This window comes from Liolophura sinensis, chromosome 4, assembly GCF_032854445.1.
Source record: "Liolophura sinensis isolate JHLJ2023 chromosome 4, CUHK_Ljap_v2, whole genome shotgun sequence".
NCBI classification, from domain to species: Eukaryota; Metazoa; Mollusca; class Polyplacophora; order Chitonida; family Chitonidae; genus Liolophura; species Liolophura sinensis.
Genome location: NC_088298.1, coordinates 17,249,002 through 17,269,500, shown reverse-complemented (window position 1 = coordinate 17,269,500; position 20,499 = coordinate 17,249,002). Strand labels below are relative to the sequence as shown.

The window sequence follows — 20,499 nt, the reverse complement described above, 5'->3', positions numbered from 1 at the left end:
ATATAGTTCCACATTTAAATCGTAAGCCTGCATATCATGACATACATCTAGCTCCATGGGTTTAGAGCATGTGCAGTGTGTTGTCAGGATCAACATTGGGAAAGTGAAACAAAGTTAGTTATCACGATGAACTCTGTGGCATGCTTGTGTTGCAGAATTTATTTATCTAATGTACATGTGCAGGTAGAAAAAGCATATGTAGTTAGTATATATAACCAGATTTCAGAATTAGCATAGTCTTATTTTTCACCCATTTTTGTTGTGTGCCCCTGTTGTCTTACATGTACATGTAGTGTACCACTGTTGCCTTACATGTACATGTAGTTGTGTACCACTGTTGCCTTACAGCTAGCTACATTTAGTTGTGTACTCCTGTTGCCTGACATGGACATGTATCTGTGTACCACTGTTGCCTTAAATGTACATGTAGTTGTGTATCACTGTTGCCTTAAATTTACATGTAGTTGTGTGCCACTGTTGCCATAGAGGTACATGTAGTTGTGTATCACTGTTGCCTTAAACATACATGTAGTTGTGTACCACTGTTGCCTTAAATGTACATGTAGTTGTGTGCCACTGTTGCCATAGAGGTACATGTAGTTGTGTACCAATGTTGCCTTAAACGTACATGTAGTTGTGTGCCACTGTTGCCTCATTGGTACATGTAGCTGTGTGCCATTTTTGCCTTAGAGGTAGCTGTAGTTGTGTACCACTGTTGCCTTACAGGTACAATGTGCATGTAGTTGTGTACACTGTTGCCTTATGGGTACATGTAGTTGTTTACGACTGTTGCCTTACAGGTACATGTAGCTGTGTACCACTATTGCCTTACAGGTACATGTAGTTGTGTACCACTGTTGCCTTAAACATGCATGTGGTTGTGTACCACTGTTGCCTTACAGCTAGGTACATGTAATTGTGTACCACTATTGCCTGACATGTACATGTAGCTGTGTACCACTGTTGCCTTAAATGCACATATAGTTGTGTACCACTATTGCCTGACATGTACATTTAGCTGTGTACCACTGTTGCCTTAAATGTACATGTAGTTGTGTACCACTGTTGCCTTAGAGGTTCATGTATATGTAATTGTGTACCACTGTTGCCTTAGAGGTTCATGTACATGTTGTTGTGTACCACTGTTGCCTTAAACGTACATGTAGTTGTGTACCACTGTTGTCATGTAACATGTAATTGTGTACCGCTGTTTCCTGACATGTACATGTAGCTGTGTACCACTGTTGCTTTCGTGTACATGTAGTTTACCACTGTTGTCTAACATGTACTGGTATACCGCTGTTGCCTTACATGACTAGTGCTGTACCACTGTTACCTTACATGTACATGTATATAATTGTGTATCACCATTACCTTACATCTAGTTGTGTACCACCATTGCCTTACATCAAGTTGTGTATCATCATTGCCTTACATCTTATTGTGGATCACTGTTGCCTTACATCTAATTGTGGGTCACCATTGCCTTACATCAAGTTGTGTATCACCATTGCCTTACATCTAATTGTGTGTCACCATTGCCTTACATCTAGTTGTGTATCATTAGTGCCTTACATCTAATTGTGGATCACTGTTGCCTTACATCTAATTGTGTACCACCATTGCCTTACATCAAGTTGTGTATCACCATTGCCTTACATCTAATTGTGTACCACCATTGCCTTACATCTAATTGTGTACCACTGTTGCTTTTCATGTAGTGTACCACTGCCGCCTCACATCTAGTTGAGTACAACTGTTGCCTTGCAAAACACCAGTGCCTGATAAGTCTGAACACTTTTTATCTTCAGGCCGAATTAATGGAGCACATAAAAGTATTAAGGTGATGATAACGTGAACAGTGTACCAGGATACGCACATGTATCGCTATACATGTAGCTGCATAGACGAGCCAACGACCTATGTGCTCAAATGAAAGGATGCGCATAACAAGATAAACATTCACAGTATTTTAAAAATTAACAATAAAAGTTAATTCATCATGGCAGAAGAGTGGATGAGTACATAGATTTTTGCAGGATGTACTAAAGGCACTCTACACGACGTACAGTGTACAGGTTCTACTCCTACATTTTTAAACGGTGAATGAACTTTGAAGTTCCTCATTCCCTGTGGGTATTAAATTACACAGAATTTTTGTCATGTGATTTTGTGCGGTCTGCAAAGGTCTGTGTCGTGTCGTGTCTTGTTTTTTTTTTTTTTTTTGAGTAAGAATTTTTCAACATATTTTGCTTCTGACAATCTGACATGAATTAACATGCATACGTGTACAAGTGGGTATTTTATGTACGAGGGTGGTAGTACATAACTTTTTAAAGTTATAAATTTAGTTGGTGTACAACTTCTTAATACTTTTCTCAGTGTTCAAGGGAAAAATAATATTTACATGGACAGACAGAAGAAGATTTATTAGCATCGATGAACAGTTTGCATGCATCTTGAAAGTTTGTGACAAATTACTGAACAAACAAAGTTCAACTCTTGCCTGTGTAAGTTTGTCTTTATCTCCTGTGCCATGAGAAAATTGTTACAAAGGTCTTGAAGGTAAATTTACAAGGAAGAGTTCAAAAGCATAGGTTGTAATTTTCTTCATTCTTTAAGACGTAATTGTTTTATAGGCATTGAAGTACATGTGAAATGATGAGGAAGAGTTCAGATCTAGCTCTTGCCAATTCTTCTAAACTCCTAGAGTATTGAGAATTTCAAAGACCTTGAAGTAAAAGGATGGGCAAGAGTTCAAATCCAACTTTTGGCAATTCTTCTTAATTCCCTGTTCGCACGCTAGAGCAGCGTAATGACCCAGAGGCCTCTCACCAATGCGGTCGCTGCGAGTTCAAGTCCAGCTCATGCTGGCTTCCACTCTGGCCTAAAGTGGGAAGGTTTTCCAGCAACCTGCGGATGGTTGTGGGTTTCCTCCGAGCTCTGCCCGGTTTCCTCCCACCATTATGCTGGCCGCCATCATATAAATGAAATATTCTTGAGTACGGCGTAAAACAGCAATCAAATAAATAAATAAATAAATCTGAATTCCCTGTGCTTTGAGAGAATAATATTGTTTCAAAGGCATAAAGGTGAGGCATTGGAATAGTTCAAATTCCTCTCTTGCCAATTCATCTTAACTGCCTGTGATATGAGCATATGGTTACATAGATCTTAGAGATAACGGAATAGACATGTGCATGGAAGTGTATATTTATTTATCTGATTTTGGTGACTGCTGTGCTCAATAACATGTCACTTGTAAGAGTGTAAGATGGCATGAGAGACCATCTGGGAGTGCTCCTGGTCTAGTATTCAAATTTGCTTGTTTCGTGGACAAATTGAATATCACAAAGTTTTACCCAGATACATAACCTCTTTGTTGTTAATTCAACTTAGGCTTTTGATCCCTTATTATGCGACAAAACTTCCACATGTAGGTTCCCATATACTTCAGTCCCGCAGTGCTTTGCAGGTTTTAATAGACAGTGATGTAATTCATCCTTTTGCTGTGATGTCATAGCTGCTCTGAGCCAATCATCAGTGCATACTTTGATCATGTGACTAAAGTGCTGAAGCTGACAACAAAGCAAATTTAACCTGTGTGAAGTAGGTAATGAGGAAGATTTTAGCATCAAAAATTGAAACATATAGCTTTTAGGTAAGAAAAATTTTCTGGAAAAGCAATCAGAATGTGTGTAGCCTTCAAATATGATGGTGTGAGTGTCTGGTAGCACGTTGAACTTATGAATCGGCAAAAATTAGTATTTTTCGCTCGCTCAGTTTCATGTTATTTATCACCTTCTGCTCCTTGCTAGGAACCTGGATGCTCGAAACTGTGAATTATGTTTGCATGCAGGTTTAATATGTGTGCATGTATAATGTTTGTAAATAACGTGAACAGTTAATATGGATTTGGCAAAAGTTTAGGTGATGTACACATGGATCGTGCACATATAAGGCTATGGGATCTGAAAAATAAATCCTCATAGTCTGAAGTCAGGTTGCTTTCAAACAGTTTCGTATGATTGATGTGGGGGGAAAAAGTTTGCTTTCACACAAGCATGACCTCATGACTGTGACTTTACCTGTACATATAAGAGATAGGTATGTTATAATGTATGCTTCTTGAATGGTGGCATCTGTATGTACACTTCATGGATATGTATGTATGTAAAATTTAATTGCAACTCATTAAAATCCATAAATACACATGCCAACATGGGACTTTATTCAGGACTTGAGCATATGGTTAAATTTTAAATTTGTCAATCAAACTTTAGAACTTGAACCGGGAATACTGTTCATGTATCAGCACAAACATGACAGGGGATAATGCTCATGTATCTGCACAAACATGACAGGGGATAATGTTCATGTATCAGCACAAACATGACAGGGGATAAGGCTCACGTATCTGCAAAAACATGACAGGGGATAATGTTCATGTATCTGCACAAATATGACGGGATAATGTTCATGTATCAGCACAAACATGACAGGGGATAATGTTCATGTATCTGCACAAATATGACAGGGGATAATGTTCATGTATCTGCACAAATATGACAGGGGATAATGTTCATGTATCTGCACAAATATGACTGGGAATAATGTTCATGTATCTGCACAAATATGACAGGGAATAATGTTCATGTATCTGCACAAATATGACGGGATAATGTTCATGTATCTGCACAAATATGACAGGGGATAATGTTCATGTATCTGCACAAACATGACAGGGGATAATGTTCATGTATCTGCACAAATATGACAGGGAATAATGTTCATGTATCTGCACAAACATGACAGGGGATAATGTTCATGTATCTGCACAAATATGACAGACTCAAAAATACATTTTAAAAGAAATAATATAATTACACATTCATGTATAATGCCACATTATACTAAAGGAGGAAACAGCTCTTGGTGTTTTTGCTGCGGCTTTAAGTCAGTTTACTCAGGTGACTATACTGGTTTCTGCTGATCATTGTCGCTTAAGTTCAAACTTCTGCAGTATGGCATGAAACACCAGTCAGAAAATATGAAAATGTCATAAAAATGTCAGTTGGTTAAAGAGTCTTTTGCAAAACATTTTGTAAAGTATAGAAATATATACATGTATGCATGTACTACTCCTTTATGATAGCAGTGTACATGTAAGTGGTTACTTTGAAAGCCCATTGGCAATGAGACGTCCCACCTCCTGATCTTCCTGCCAGCTTTTGCACCTCTTGCACGTCGGGTTTGTCATACACCTGGTGAGATGCGTTGTACATTTCTGCCACTTACTTATAACCTGACATCTGCTGGAACAGATGCAGTGTAAAACCCCTGAAATCTGGCAAATAAACACTGATATACAGTTAAGAAATCAAAAATTTCTTGGATGGGATGAACTGAAACTTAAAATCTACATATTTATTTTGTTTGATCTTCAGAATTTTATGATTTTCCTGTTTTTGCAATTTTTTTTTTTTATCATTTAATTTATATGTTTTCAACAGGACAATTTGCTGAGACAGTCCATGTTTTCCACAAATGAAATGATTTCTAAGTTTGATTTTTTTGATACCCTCAAACGATATTGGAAAAAAAGATTTATTCTGTGAAGCAACAATTTAAACTGGTGTGCCCTAAAACTGTTGACACCAGATGTGAAATGAACATGAACATTTGCATGCATGTCATGCCTCTGTAAAGGAAGAGGAAGTCCTGGTCCACACAATATGTGAAGAAAATACATCTATACAATTTTATGTACATGTATATATTTGAGAAATTAATAACCATGCACCGTGTGTGGGATGGTCTGCCAGCAAGCTGCGGATGGTCGTGGGTTTCCCCGGGCTCTGCCCGATTTCCACCCACCATAATGCTGGCCGCGGTGGTATAAGTGAAATATTCTTGAGTACGGCGTGAAACACCAATCAAATAAATAAATAAATAAATAAATAACCATGCATTAGCGCACTAGCGCATTTTAATGACCCAGGAGCCTCTCACCAGTGCGATTGCTGTGAGTTCAAGTCCAGCTTGTGCTGGCTTCCTTTTCGGCTGTAAGTGGGAAGGTCCTACAGCAATCTCCAGATGGTCATGGGTTTATTCCGGGCACGGTTTCCTCCCACCATAATGCTGGCTGCCGTCGTATAAGTGAAATATTCTTGAGTACGGCGTAAAACACCAATCAAATAAATAAATAACCATATACTCTCAAAGGTGGGCAAAAGGTAAAAATTTCAAAAAGTTCAGAGAAAAGAGTGTGAAAAGTTAGTGGTAAATGTTGTCTTCACCATTTTTAAAAAATTTTTCTTTAAAGAGAAAAAGACAGGTCAAAAAATTTTTTGTTTGGATCGGTATTTCGGACTGCCTTTTGAGATGTATAATCTTTGCCTAATAATATTATAAATGAGGATATAAAATATGTTTAATAAACATATTAGCACTAGAATTTTGTCTGCTGCTAACAAATGTATTCAACCAGGATTTTAATCATGTCTATATTTTTAATATATTCATAAATTCACAATTCAGATTAAATCTGAATGTTTGAATATAAACAACCAATTTACATTGAAATAAATTTATTAGACATGTACCACATCTTTATTAGGGAAATTATTTTGCAAGGACAATAATACCAAAAGGTGGCCTGAAATGCCCACCATACAAAAATATTTTCAAAAAGCCTTTCTCCTGAAAGGAAAATTGAAAACCATATTAAAGACCATATTTGCAAATAAGTTTTGAGGTTCTTTCATCTGATTTTGGCATCATTTTCATATTGTCTTTTCCTTAAAAAAATCACTTCCTTACCCAGTTTCTTGGAATTAAGGATGTATACTTTCTCAGAATTATTAGTCACACAGCCAAAAACAGCTTATCTTTGTTTCCTAGTTGCCGTGGAAACCATGTAAACTAGAAATTATCTTGCAGTGGTCCTGTGTTACAAGCCAGATGTAGTGTATGGGGTGATAGGGGGGTGGTGGTGGGGAGTACGGGCTCACATATGTTGTCTGTGATTTGACACACTTGAAATTATGCCAAACAAGAGTTTGGAGTAATTTGACCACACATACGGATATGATGGTTAGATTATTAATGTTATGGAAATATCTCGCGATTTGAGGGTTGTGCAGAGACTAGACAAAAGAATCTGCAGTACCCTAATTCCTCAACCTTTTTACTGCAAATGTGGGTAGAAATTTTTGCTAAATTTTTGTTCTGCAAGTATACATTATACAAAATCCTGAGCAGGATTTGAAATACATAATAGTGACTTTGAAGTTATTTTTTCTATGCCCAAGTCACACGTACATGCGTATAGGTGTCACTTTGCATTTGTGCTTGTTTGCATTGAAATCTCTAAACCTTCCTTGTACAGATTCACACATGTTTTATGCTACATTCATGTCAGTGTTAAATAAAAATGTAAGTCCTTAATACTCGCTGTACAAAAGTTTTTAAGAAAGATGCCACATCTGTGGTCGCAGTTATTTGTGGCTGATCAATACTGAAAAGCCTTACTTAAGCCTAGCACGATAAAGCAAATGACCACATTCATGAGTATATGGTCCAACTTCCATTGTGTTGACCTGATTTAAGCACTTGTTTAAGGTTTTAGAATCACACACCCTGGAATGGGTGAATTAACTTTTCCTGAGGGCACAGGAGTTTACATTGTAGGGTTTATAGGGACGTATGTGGGCGTCGGAAAGGGTAGGGCAAATACCAGTTGTAATCTGTGACCTACCTGTGGCCCTGAGAACCGACAGGTAGCAAATCTGACTGCAAACCGGATTTAAGATCTTTTAAGCTTACCTGACAGCAGGTACTCTCAGTTGTACATCCTGAGGACATAACATGTACACGTATTGTGAAAATTTGGCTGTCCATTTGTTCCCAGATGTACTAAACCTTTCCTGTACTGTAGGTATATATATATACTTAACATGTTAACATACAGGTTTGCTTGGTCTTCGTTTCAAATTTCACACCTATAAGGTTGTGGAGATGATTTGTTTGTGTGTTGATGGTTAGGGATTGGTTTTTTGGGGATTGGTTTATTGGGGATTGTTTTTTGGGGGATTGTTTTGATGTTGTGGTGCATCTGTGTAAGTAAACCTGATGCAAAGGAAATTGCTGAAGGACAGAGTGACTTTCATTTTATCCTCAAACGAGAGTGAAATTTGTTTTAAACAACAACCCAGTATTACTTGTTTTATTTACAGTTAGGACAAAAGAGATAAAAACCAATATACATATATGGTCGCATTATCTACATGTATATAAATCTTTTGTAATTTTTGTTCAATGCTACATGAAACTAACTGCCATCAAATAAGCAAAAATTTTTTCAAATATCGCATTCAACTGCAAACAAATAAATTAGGTAAATGCATGTTCTTCTAGGTCTGGTAAATGCTGGAGCCCCTATTTATTAATAGATGGCTTTGTTGATGTAAATAAATAAATAACTGCCTGTCATTGCCCTAATTTTAACGGCCTAGACATGTATTTAACATATGCTTTGTATTTAAGAGTACTTTTTTTTTTCGTAACGAGCTTTAAAGAGGCTTGCAGCTCTTTTTGTCCCTCATTGTCATATGACTGAAAAATTGTTATGTACGACATAAAACCCCCCAGTATACATGTTTTTTTTTTGTCCCCAAGGTCATAAAAAAATATAAAACACATTGTATTCTTGCTATTGTACCTGTACCAATGTATCTTAGCAGGCTCTGATGATTGTGAAGGGAAGAGTTTAAAGATTTGGCAAAGAAAATGCTGTGTACATACATGTAAACCCGGGAAGCAGAGGCAGTTTGTTGAATAAAAGCGCAAATGTCAGCTTTGTTGTTGTCGTTGTAGAGCGGTATCTACTCTAACCCACATTTCCAGAAAAAATGCCAAGATTTGTTTGTGCTGGGATGTATCAGCAGGGGTTGATGGGAAATGAGTCTACCATATGTTGTGGGGATTGTGGCCTCGTGGGAATAAAGTGGGTTATTGGAAACAAGGTGCCAGGCTGCAGTAAATACTCAGAACACATGTATACATGTGTGTACTCTCAGGGCATGGTTCTGTGAATGTAGAATTTATTTGCCACATGTTTATTTTGCTAACTTTTGTTATACACCAATTATCCAGCAAGCATTATGGTGGGGTGGGGTGGGGGGTGGTACTGGAACCCACAACTATCCGCAGGTTGCTGACAGACCTTCTCACAAATGGCCGAAAACGGAGCCAGAACAAAAATAGATGTAGATTTTGTTATCAGTAATAGCACATACATATATGCAAGAAGCTAAATTTTTTCCTCTCTTCTTTGCTTTAGTACATGTTATTGTACATGTAATTGTGAAAGCTGCATACAATGTTTATAGTTAAATCCATCAGGCCATATGTAGAAGAAAAAACAGCTCTTGATCCAAAATTTAGATTGTGACCATTCATAAAAACTTTTTGTAAAATGCAAAACAAAATAATGCTCTCTGAGAGCTTGTACATGCATTTAAGTTCAATGGTGAATGAAAGAAATATGTATGAAAACTAAACTTCGAAATGGTGAGTCATCATTCATGTATTTTTGTTGAAGTTACATGGACTTGTTAATTCTTCTTGATTGGTTTGGGCAGCCAATAGCTTGGAAGCTCATACTGTTAACATTTTATGGAACTACATGCATTAAAAATGGCTCTAGATAAGGCCCTGTATGGGCAGGTACCCATACATGTCCATTACCAAGGCCATATACGTGCACACCTTTTTAATTTGGGCTGTTTTATAGGATATGCCGTAATTTTGCACCTGTGAAGGGTATCCTTGTATTTGACCCTGATTTTTCAAACATAGTCTGCAGTCTATCATGCGGCCAAGGAGACTAGCTTGTACATTGTACATGTATATTTAACAGTTTTATGAATGAACGAATGTATCAAGGTTTATGGTTTTATGTTCCATTTTTTGGTATAAAGACTATTTTAGGTGCATTGTAGTAAGCCTGGTTATTCAGGCATCTGAATGGATTTAGATGGTCTTGGAGGTTATACTGTACAGTTTGTGCCCTAAAGTTCGAAGTGTAATACATGATTTTATGGGAAAGTATTTTAAAAAGGATTGTTGGCATTTGTTATTGTTGGCATTTGTTTGCTTTAAAAGTTCTTAGTGCCAAAGGTTTTTTTTAAAGTCTCTTTTTAATTTGAATGTAACAAGTGGGAGGGGGGGGGGGAATGTACATGTGAATGTAGCTATTACCTGTCAACTGAACAAACATGTAAGCCTCTTACAATTTCATCTCAGAGACTACGTGTAGAGTATGGAGAGCACACATACATGAACATTTTTAGAACTACAGCCTAGGCTGATACGGTTATATTGCTTAAAATGTCTTGAGTACAAAGCAACAACAACAACAACAAAAAAAACAAAACAAAACAAAAAAAAAAACAAAACAAAACAGACCCTGAGTTAATTATGAAAGGGCATTGTGTGATATTATTCAGTACCTGTATGGACTTTTGTTTGGCCATAAAGTTATAAAGTTGAAAATAATAAAATGTTTCAGCATTGTTTCTTGTGATCTGATAATTCAGTCTCACCTAGTAGCTTCATTAATATTCATATACTTGCACATGATGTATGTGTAAAAGGTACAAAATTGTATATTTTCAATTATCACAGTTTCTGGTGTATATATACATATATTTTGGCCAAGTTTAAAGGACATAAAATGAAGGTAACAAAATGTCAAACTTAACATTGTTTCTTGTACATATATTTAAAAGTAGTAATTTAGTTTAAGGGTGCATTTGAAAGTAACAAGATGTTACATGTCCAATTATTTCTAATACATGCTCACCTGTGTAGACATATTTTGGGATAAGGATACAAAGCCTTTGAAACTAACCAAATTTAACATTGTTTTTTTGGCACATGTATATAGAGGTACATGTATTTTGGGTAAGTTTGGGTATACCGAACATTTGAAAATTAAACGTTGTTTCTTTTACATGTACATTGGACATGTAGACCTATTTTGGATAAGGGTATCTGACAATCTTTGTTACGTTCTTTTATTTCTCTTGGCTACAAAGGGATAGCTGAAGATTCCAAAGTAACAGATCGTGTGTATTGCACAGCTTTAATAGCAGTTCTTTTAAGCTGATATTTATTCACCATTTATTAATGAATTAAGATTAACACCCACGTGTAAAAAAGCTCTTTGTTTGTTAGCAATATGATTATAAAAGGAGTAATGACCATGTTTAAATGTTACCATGTAAGTCATGATGTCTTTATCAGGATACATGGGATTTGGTAAACCCATGTACATACATAAACATATATACAATTACAGACAGGACCAAATTTTTGTTGCAGAGAGTCTGATGATTAATCAGCACCTCACGCGCTGATATCAGTTTGAATTAATGCAGTGATCAACTGTGAGTGAGATAAAACAGACCCAAGTGTGTACTAGCTGACCATTTATACTGGAAACTTTGAAGTAGATCCTGGTGCAGAGGTCTAAGGGTACTCATAAATCAGTCCCTTGCCCTTGTACCCTCTCATCTATCCCCCCTTCCCCAACTCCAACTTCCAGAAGCATAGTGGTAAGGTCTGTCTGCATGAAAGGCTTCACACTTGGCATTCAGGTTATTGAGTTTCAACATTATTAATGATGCAACATAGCTAAGGTTGAGAGTTCTAAGCAAGTTGTGTGCAACCATTCAGGAGCAAGCCTTAAAAAAAGAAATGTTTGTTTCTCATAGCTAGCTGACCCTACTTGTGCATATGTCTTGAAAATTAGGGTAGCAGGGTTGGGATTTTTAGTCTCAAGTTTAATTAAATAGAATTTTGGATTTAAGGGTAAATGGCTCTGGAAATGGAGGGAAAAAACCCAAAAGGAATTGAAAACAAAACACAAGGATGTTTTGGAGAAAGGCCAAATATAAAAATATCTGTGGCACCATTTTAGGTGTTTAGGTTAGGTAACTACTTGGCGGTTAGATTCATTGTTATGTGAAACAAATATATTTTTAAACATGGCCAAGCTATTCAAAGCTGTCAGTATTAGTGTGGAATAGATATATGAGGCAAATCTAGTCTACAGTTACAAAGCAAATCAAAACACTTTATGTTTTTTTGAAAGTGGGTTAAAATTGAGAATGATAAGATTGATATAGAAGACAAACGAACATTTTGAATTTCACATTTTATGTTGTTCCAAAAGTCTGAATTCAATTCAGTGATAATTTAAATTTGAAAAGTGTATCCTGTGTTTTGATTTATAGATTTGGTAAATGACATTCTGGTTCAATTTTTAAATTTGCTTCATGTTGAAATAACAAGAGGGCCATAGCATTAATAAAGGGTCATGGTATACTTGTTGAAAGTTGAAGTGTGATCAGTTGCAAAGTATCTGTACACCTGTAATGCTACATTTATGTGTATGTATTTTATTTTCATATTGTGCTTCATCTTAAATTAGTTTTGAAAAATACACACATGTACATTGTATATTTCTTTGTGTTGTTTGATGAAATATACGTTAATGAAAGTTCAGAAAATCTGGACTGGAATTTCAGTGTCAGAAATCATACTTTCGCAAAATAACCCTTGTCAGTGATCTCTTCATATACTGTACAAAACATGTACATGCCTGAAGGTTTGAACTTTAATCTAAATGTTTTGTCATATTTTTTTTTCATCTTTTGCTTCACTAGAGTCAAATTCATGAATCCAAAAAACATACACACATTGAGTGAATTGAGAAGTCTCATTTCAATTTTCTACAAAATTTTAGTAGAGAGACAAAAAAGGAAACCATCAAAACAATGAAACATCAAAAATGGAAGTGTTCCTGTTTATTCATGCCTGTGCTTTTGCACTAATTATGCTGCCCTAATTCCTCAACCATTTCACATATCAAAGTGCATTTTTTTCAATTCATGGACATTTTTTTGGTTTAATTTCGGAGACAAAATTACATCGGTTGGATCGACCAGTTTCAGAGCTTTGCAAAAAGTATAATTTTATCAGCCAACACAGAATAATTTCCTCAGAATTATAAGCTGTAGAAAAATAATACAAACAATTTTATGAAGCTTGCCTCATTTGAGACACAAATCAATCATTTTTTATTGTCATTTTTATTATATTTGTAAGCGGGGCCTCTGTGGCTCAGTCGGTTAGCGCGCTAGTGCAGCGTAATGACCCAGGAGCCTCTCACCAATGCGGTCGCTGTGAGTTCAAGTCCAGCTCCTGCGGATGGTCGTGGGTTTCCCCCGGGCTGTGCCCGGTTTCCACCCACCATAATGCTGACCGCCGTCGTATAAGTGAAATATTCTTGAGTACGGCGTAAAACATCAATCAAATAAATCAAATAAAATATATTTGTAAGCATAGGTTCCACTGAAGGAAGTCCTTTAGAGGTCAGAAAGATTTACTGCACAGTTATCACATGTGCCTTAGTTATTACCTGTCTGCAGTATTTTGCGTGGGAGGAAAGTCTCTGTTCTATGTTTAGATCTTTTTTCACCTGTCTGTCATGGCTTTGCTATGGAGATAAACAAACAGGTCTTACAGGCTAGTTGGTGCAGACTGGTGTGATTTTTAAGGCTTCAGTTATAAAAATTAGCAGGTAATAGTAGTGCACATTACAACACTGGCCAGTTCCCTTCAAAATTTTCGCCAGTAGACATGATTTCAACATTTACAGTTATAGACTTCAAGGGACATTTTTATCAGTTAGTGCAAACTTTTGTGCAGTGATGCAGATGTTGATACAGACTTTTGTGTGTTCATGCAAACTTTTGTGTGTTCATGCAAACTTTTGTGTGTTGGTGTCAATCTTTGAATAGTGGTGCAGGTCTTTGTGTAGTGGTGCGGACAGTCATTCATATGCGTAGTCATGCAAACTTTTGTGTATTGGTGTAAAGCGCTGCAAACTTTTTTGTAGTGCTGCAAGTATTTGTATTGCAAATTGGTGAGTAGTATTGCAATCTTCTGTGTATAGTATCGCAAACAGTTTTGGAGTAGTGCAGACTTTTGTGGACTAATGCAGACTTTTCATTTCCTGTCAGATTCCAAACTCCTTCTTTTTAAGTGCTTGTACCAGTGTACATTCAAGCATGGATAAATTTTCAGCTGACAATTTTTATTTATTTCTTTGACTGGTGTTACTCAAGAATATTTCACTTAAACAACGGCATCCAGCCTTATGGGAGGCAGAAACCAGGCAGAGCTCGGGGGGAAACCCATAACCGTCCGCATGGCCGTGAGACCTTCCCATGTACTTTTAACTGACAGAGGTTGTTTGCTTTTGGCATTTGTGTCACTTAAATTATATAATCCTGAGTGAGGCTTGCAGTGTGGATGATTTAAATGTCATAATTAAATATGTTAATTTAAATGCTTTTAAATTAAATGTGAACAGGTGCCCTCTGGGTATATTTCATAATGTGTATTACCTGTGCGGTCTGACATTTTATGTAAAGCACCTGTGTTGTTAACATCTGTATTATGCAGATGTGTATACATCTGTATTCAGAGTAACCAACCAGTGGTATTGAAGATTACATGACCTGTCTGTGTCTTATCTTTACAGGATTGAATTAGTGACTTATACACAGTTTCCATGGCAATGGGGAAGTCCTTACCCGGGCTAAAAAATGAGGATGTTGACTTAAGGGCTACCATGACACCATGACGACAATGGGTGAGTACGCTTGCACCGAATATTGGATGTGTTTAGGAAACGAAATACATCTACGATGTACAGGCAGTTTAGTTTGGCCTGATATCTGGTTGTTTGTGAAGTGTAGTTACATCTGCCAAGGAGATCCTGTGTTTGCTCGCATTTATCTGCCTTGTCTGCTTTTCAGTAACGATCCAAAAAAATGTTACTGGTGGATTTGATTGAAATTTTTTACACATGATGAGGCCTTGGAGTAAGAACACAAATGGACTAAATTTTGGTGGTGAACCAAATCGGGATCTGAAATCAGAAATATTTTTGAGCGATTCTTTATTATTGATTGATAAGAAAGAAACTCACAGTATCATTCCTCTTAATGTAGTTTGGGAATTTGTACATTTAGTTGCGAGGAAAGTTTGCACTCTCCAAGCACCTTCTAGTTATTTGCTTTGATTAGAGTTCTCAAGAATTGTGATAATGGTCAGATTATGACCTGGCGGAGGAGTATTTGGAACTGCCAGCCTTTGCCAGGGGCCGAACCCACACAGCCCTTTCTGACTGAAGTCACAGTGCATAGATTTTTATACTGAAAGTTTAAATTTTGACACTTTGGTCTTAGAGTGTCCCTCCAGGGGCAGCACGTAAGCCTAATGGGAATCATATGAGTGAAATTATTGTAAGTTTGTCAAACTCCTGTTACAAACAACAGGTTTTTTTCTTTTCACATGAAATTTTCTTTTAACACTTGGTTTTGGCTTCCATCAAAATTTCACGTAGATAAAACTTTTGTGTCCAACCACAGTCCTAGCTATTATAAAAATTGAATAAACGATGGTGGCGTATCACCCCATGAGCCATATTTCAGCGGTTTTGGGATGATCATAGATAACAAATATACTGCATATCCCAGTTGTATTAATTAAACAATAATGCGTGGAACAAATTACTGCTTAGTTCGGTTTTAAACGTAAGGAATCTGGTTTACATTTTACAGAAGTTTGAGTTCATATTATTTAATAGTCATTCATGTGAAAATATTCATGTGTAACATCTAATTTGCATACAGATCTGCGTACACCATCTGTTTTAGCTATTAGTGAAAAAAAAAACCATATAATTGTTCGAGATATTAAAACAACATTTTATGTAACGTAGCTTTGAGTAAAAAAAAAAAGGAAAAAAATTATATATAAGTTACATGATTGTTGGGGATATTAAAACAATAAAGATACATCTTTTGAAGAAGATGTATACACTCTGAATCTGTTTTGCATGTGAAATTAGGGTTTATTGTATTTTAATGAATTTACTGGTGTGCATGTCTTACTCATTACCTGTCGGGCCCATTTAGACATTTGTTAAATCAAGTAGATCAGAGTATACTGTATTCTGCTTTGCTGATGAAGCAAGTTTTTTGTATCGAGCGGTTTTGGTTTTAAAGTCTCAACTTTGGGTCAAGTACACTTAGGTCAAAAGTTTGCCAAGCTCTACCTTATTCAGTTACCAGACTAACTCACACATACATATACATTGTACATTATTAATAAATCATTTACATTTAATTTAAGCAAATCAGCTTGGGGCCATTTTTGTACTTACACATTGTACAAGTGATGTGTACAGTAAATAATAAACTCTTAATATCAGATTAAATTTTTAAAATTATTTTTTTTTGACTTTTTTTTTTCTGCATCTTGTCCATATAATGTGCCTGGATGGGTTTCAGGCCTGTGGTGTCTCTTTGCAGTGTAGAAAGTTGAACTTTGCCTCAACTATGAGCCTTATTTTATACTATGAATGTTATGGTTGTCATACCACTGGTCACATAATCTCTGTGTGTACATGTTATTACTTCGTCACATCTGAGTTGCCTAAAGGCTAGTGCACCGATACACATCTACCTTTAGTATATCAAAATGATTGAGTACACTAATTAGGATCATTTTTTTTCCTAACTCAAACAAGACAGCCTCACACAAACATCATTGTGGCTAATGTATCATCAACCCTTGCTCAGTAGTGCATTTGAGAGGCTTCTTTTTTTTGACCCTCATTATATACATGTACGGTTGATAGAATTCTTCACTACCCTTAGGCAAGTCTTTATTGTCTTAGGTAAGGATTTACAGGGAAAGCTCTGTCACAGCGCAAAATCACAATAGCTGAGACATCCCATCCAAAAGCCGATTTCTTACACCCTCTATTATGGTCCTTTATTATTGATGTGAATTGCTGATGGTAGTAGATACGTGTAGAATGTGAAAGATATATTTATTTATTTATTTATTTGATGGGTGTTTTAATCAAATAAGAATATTTCACTTATACGACGGCAGTCAGCATTATTATGGGTGGAAACCGGGCAGCTCAGGGGAAACCCACGACCATCCGCAGGTTGCTGACAGACCTTCCCATGTACGGCCGGAGAGGAAGCCAGCATGAGCTGGACTTGAACTCACAATGACCACATTGGTGAGAGACTCCTGGGTCATTGTGAAAAGTATAAAAGTCTGATCAGTTAGCTATGCACCAATATAAGGAAAATAATCCTTTACGTGACCTCGGCGTAAACCAAAATCGGACAGTTTTCGTGGAACATGCCTTACAAAACAATCCACTGCGCAAAAAAATGCATTTTTAGGTGGCGCCAACAATGGTAATGAAATATACTCTTGGTACTGAGGCTTCACACCCGTAGCATTATCAAACTTCAAATCAGTTTTCTAAGAACACTGTGACGCTCAGAATCAAAGTGAGCGACTTTGTCACTGGTGAAATGTGGGTCATCTACATGTACATGTGACATTCAGTAGATTGATTTTGCATTTACACAGCGTAAAGCATGCATGTCAGATTTTGTGAATAAGGAAGCCTGCAAGCTAAGCACTATCTAGCCGTTTAAACGAAATCTAACTAACTGAAGTTTTTTGATCTGAAGTTGTTAACACGTTAGACTCTCTTTTCAACTGAGTACATTTTTTAGGTTGGGCTATTGTGTTGTCTTCCAAAGGTGGGCATAAGTCAAGGGGGACATTCTGAACCAAATCTTTTTTCATTGCTTTCAGCTGACCTGTTTCCACAAGTTTGTAACACTTCATTATAAGAGTTTTTAGTTAAGCTTTTCAGCTAGATCTCATAGAACACAAGTCAAAGTTTCACGAAGTATGTACATGAGCACATATATACAAATGCTTTGTAGGACTCGTACATGTGTGTGCAAATGTTCATTGATAGCAATTTCAATTCACTGACAACAAAACTGTTCTCGGAATGGCATGACCTGATGATTTCTTCTTTTATAAACCTGTGAGAAACTTTTTGGTCCTTTTCAAGGATTAACTATCACGTTTTATGATTTACCGATTAAAAACTGCACTTAGTCCAACTGCGGTGTAATCCATTCACCCTGTTCCAACTAGAGGGAAAATTAAGCAGAAGGTCGTGCTGTTTTCTCACCAAAAAATAATGGTAGATCTGCCTTTGAGCCAATGGAATGTGGGTTAATTGTTGTTGAATAAACATTTGCGAGATCTACCCGTATGTGTGTGACTTCACACTTCCTTAACCCCTGAATAACAGTGTGAGTTCGCGAGGTACACAAACTTTGTACTGGATGATAAACCAGTCTTTGATGTGTGTAACTTTATATGGTGTTGTAGAAATGTGATTTTGTCGAAAACTAGGTTAGATTTGTTTTCAGTAATTTTTTGACTAGTGAAATCTGTGTTTATACTGCATTATACCTAAAGTTTGGCGTTTTTCAGGTGACACGTTTTTTGCTTGATTCTGATTGATCGATTCACCTGCGTTTTAGGGTTGCTCGTGAGTTTTTTTTGTAAAGTTTGACCTAAGAGTTGTCATCAAACTTATCATTTTAAGGCCTTACAATGCTTCTGATTTCAGCTGCATTTTTACATGCCAAACTTGAAGTGAAAGGCAGTACTTTCATGTTCTGTAGTACGTGTATATTGTAAGGAATTCTTTAAATTCTTGTAATATTTGTAAATAATTGAACTGTATGTGCATGTATTGTATGTATGTCTTTGATGGCGTTGATGCTTTGAAGTGGCGGAGTTGGCCGTGTTGGCCTCCTGGGTTACAGTAAATGAAATGTTTTTTGAGTGTGGCGTTAAACAACATTCATATTTACATAAATCAATAAATAAATAAATAAATACTTAAAGCAAAAAGCAGCAGACAGGAAGGATTCATGAAACATGACTGTTTTGAGCCATCCTGAGTAATTTGTGAAATTAAATGTTAAGTATATTCAGGATATAATAATACGAAAATAAATAAAACTGTTAATTTCATTTTTGAGGCATATTTATGCACGTAATTGCTTCATGTTGTTGTACCTTGTAATTGTATTTGTGCATTGTAAGAAGATTTTAAGTAAGTACACTGTCTATGGAAGATGTTGCAACACCCAATATATAAGGTCTGAGAGAAACCGTAGTACGATTTAACTTGTTTAATGCTCAGCGACATGGTCCATACAAGTAAATAAAACAAAGCAAAATAGCAATGTATTCATCTCTTATCTATTTACAAAAATCTATTAAAAAAAAAAAATAGCAAAATACATGGTAATAGCTTTGCTGTACAGAAATATTTTCCAATGATCTATTCTCACAAAGAAGTTTCGAACTGTGACAGTGATTCCTTTGTTTATATGTACATGCTTTAGTAATAGTTTTGCCCTACTTCTGTTAAATGGTGGAGCACTCATTGACACAGCATTGACACTTTTACAGTGTGTGAGGTTTTATTCATGGAGAAGGCACACAAACGCAGGTACATATATTATAAAGCAGGCTTTCATCAGTATTTACTGTGAAAATATTGTTTTAGGACAAGAATGTTGCTGGTAAATATTCATATTTCCAACATATAAATGTATTTTAATATGTTTGCATGTCTACTGTTTTATTTATTTATTTTTTTATTTATTTATTGATATGTAATTATTTATTTTGACAGTGTATGTGCATATGAGGAGAAAACATGTATAATGAAATACCTGATAGACATGATCAAACATGTTCTTGCATGTGTTTTACGTTAAGATAGTTTTTTTTTTTTAAATTCAAAACAACAAAACCACTGTTCTATGTACTCTACATGTAGGTTGTGCCATTTTCATACACTCTCAGATGGTAAGCAGAATACAGGTACTGTACATTTTTAATACACCCTGAGATGGTAGCCAGAGTACAGGCACTGTACATGTTTTATACACCCTCAGTTGGTAACCAGAATACAGGCACTGTACATGTTTTACACAACCTCAGATGGTAGCCAGAATACAGGCACTGTACATGTTTATACACCCTGAGATGGTAGCCAGAATACAAGCACTTTACATGTTTTATGCACCCTAAGATGGTAACCAGTATGCAGGCACTGTACATGTTTTATACACCCTGAGATGGTAACCAGAATACAGGTACTGTACATGTTTTATACACCCTCATATGGAAGCCAGAATACAGGCACTGTGCATGTTTTGTACACCCTCAGATGGTAACAAGAATACAGGCACAGTACATGTTTTGTACACCCTGAGATGGTAACCAGAATACAGGTACTGTACATGTTTTATACACCCTCATATGGAAGCCAGAATACAGGCACTGTGCACGTTTTGTACATCCTCAGATGGTAACAAGAATACAGGCACAGTACATGTTTTGTACACCCTCAGATGGTAACAAGAATACAGGCACTGTACATGTTTTGTATACCCTCAGATGGTAACCAGAATACAGGCACTGTACATGTTTTATACA

At 36.3% G+C, this 20,499-nt stretch overlaps 1 protein-coding gene across 3 annotated transcripts in view; it reads left to right on the top strand.

Moving 5' to 3' along the window:
• LOC135464742 (mitogen-activated protein kinase kinase kinase 3-like) overlaps positions 1 to 20,499 on the top strand; it is an 83,003-nt gene that overhangs the window by 26,929 nt on the left and 35,575 nt on the right. For all 3 annotated transcript variants that reach the window (XM_064742265.1, XM_064742266.1, XM_064742268.1), the window contains one exon: positions 14,618 to 14,728. In XM_064742265.1, coding sequence (XP_064598335.1) covers positions 14,716 to 14,728 — 13 coding nt within the window. In that variant the 5' untranslated portion in view covers positions 14,618 to 14,715. The remainder of the gene's footprint in view (positions 1 to 14,617; positions 14,729 to 20,499) is intronic.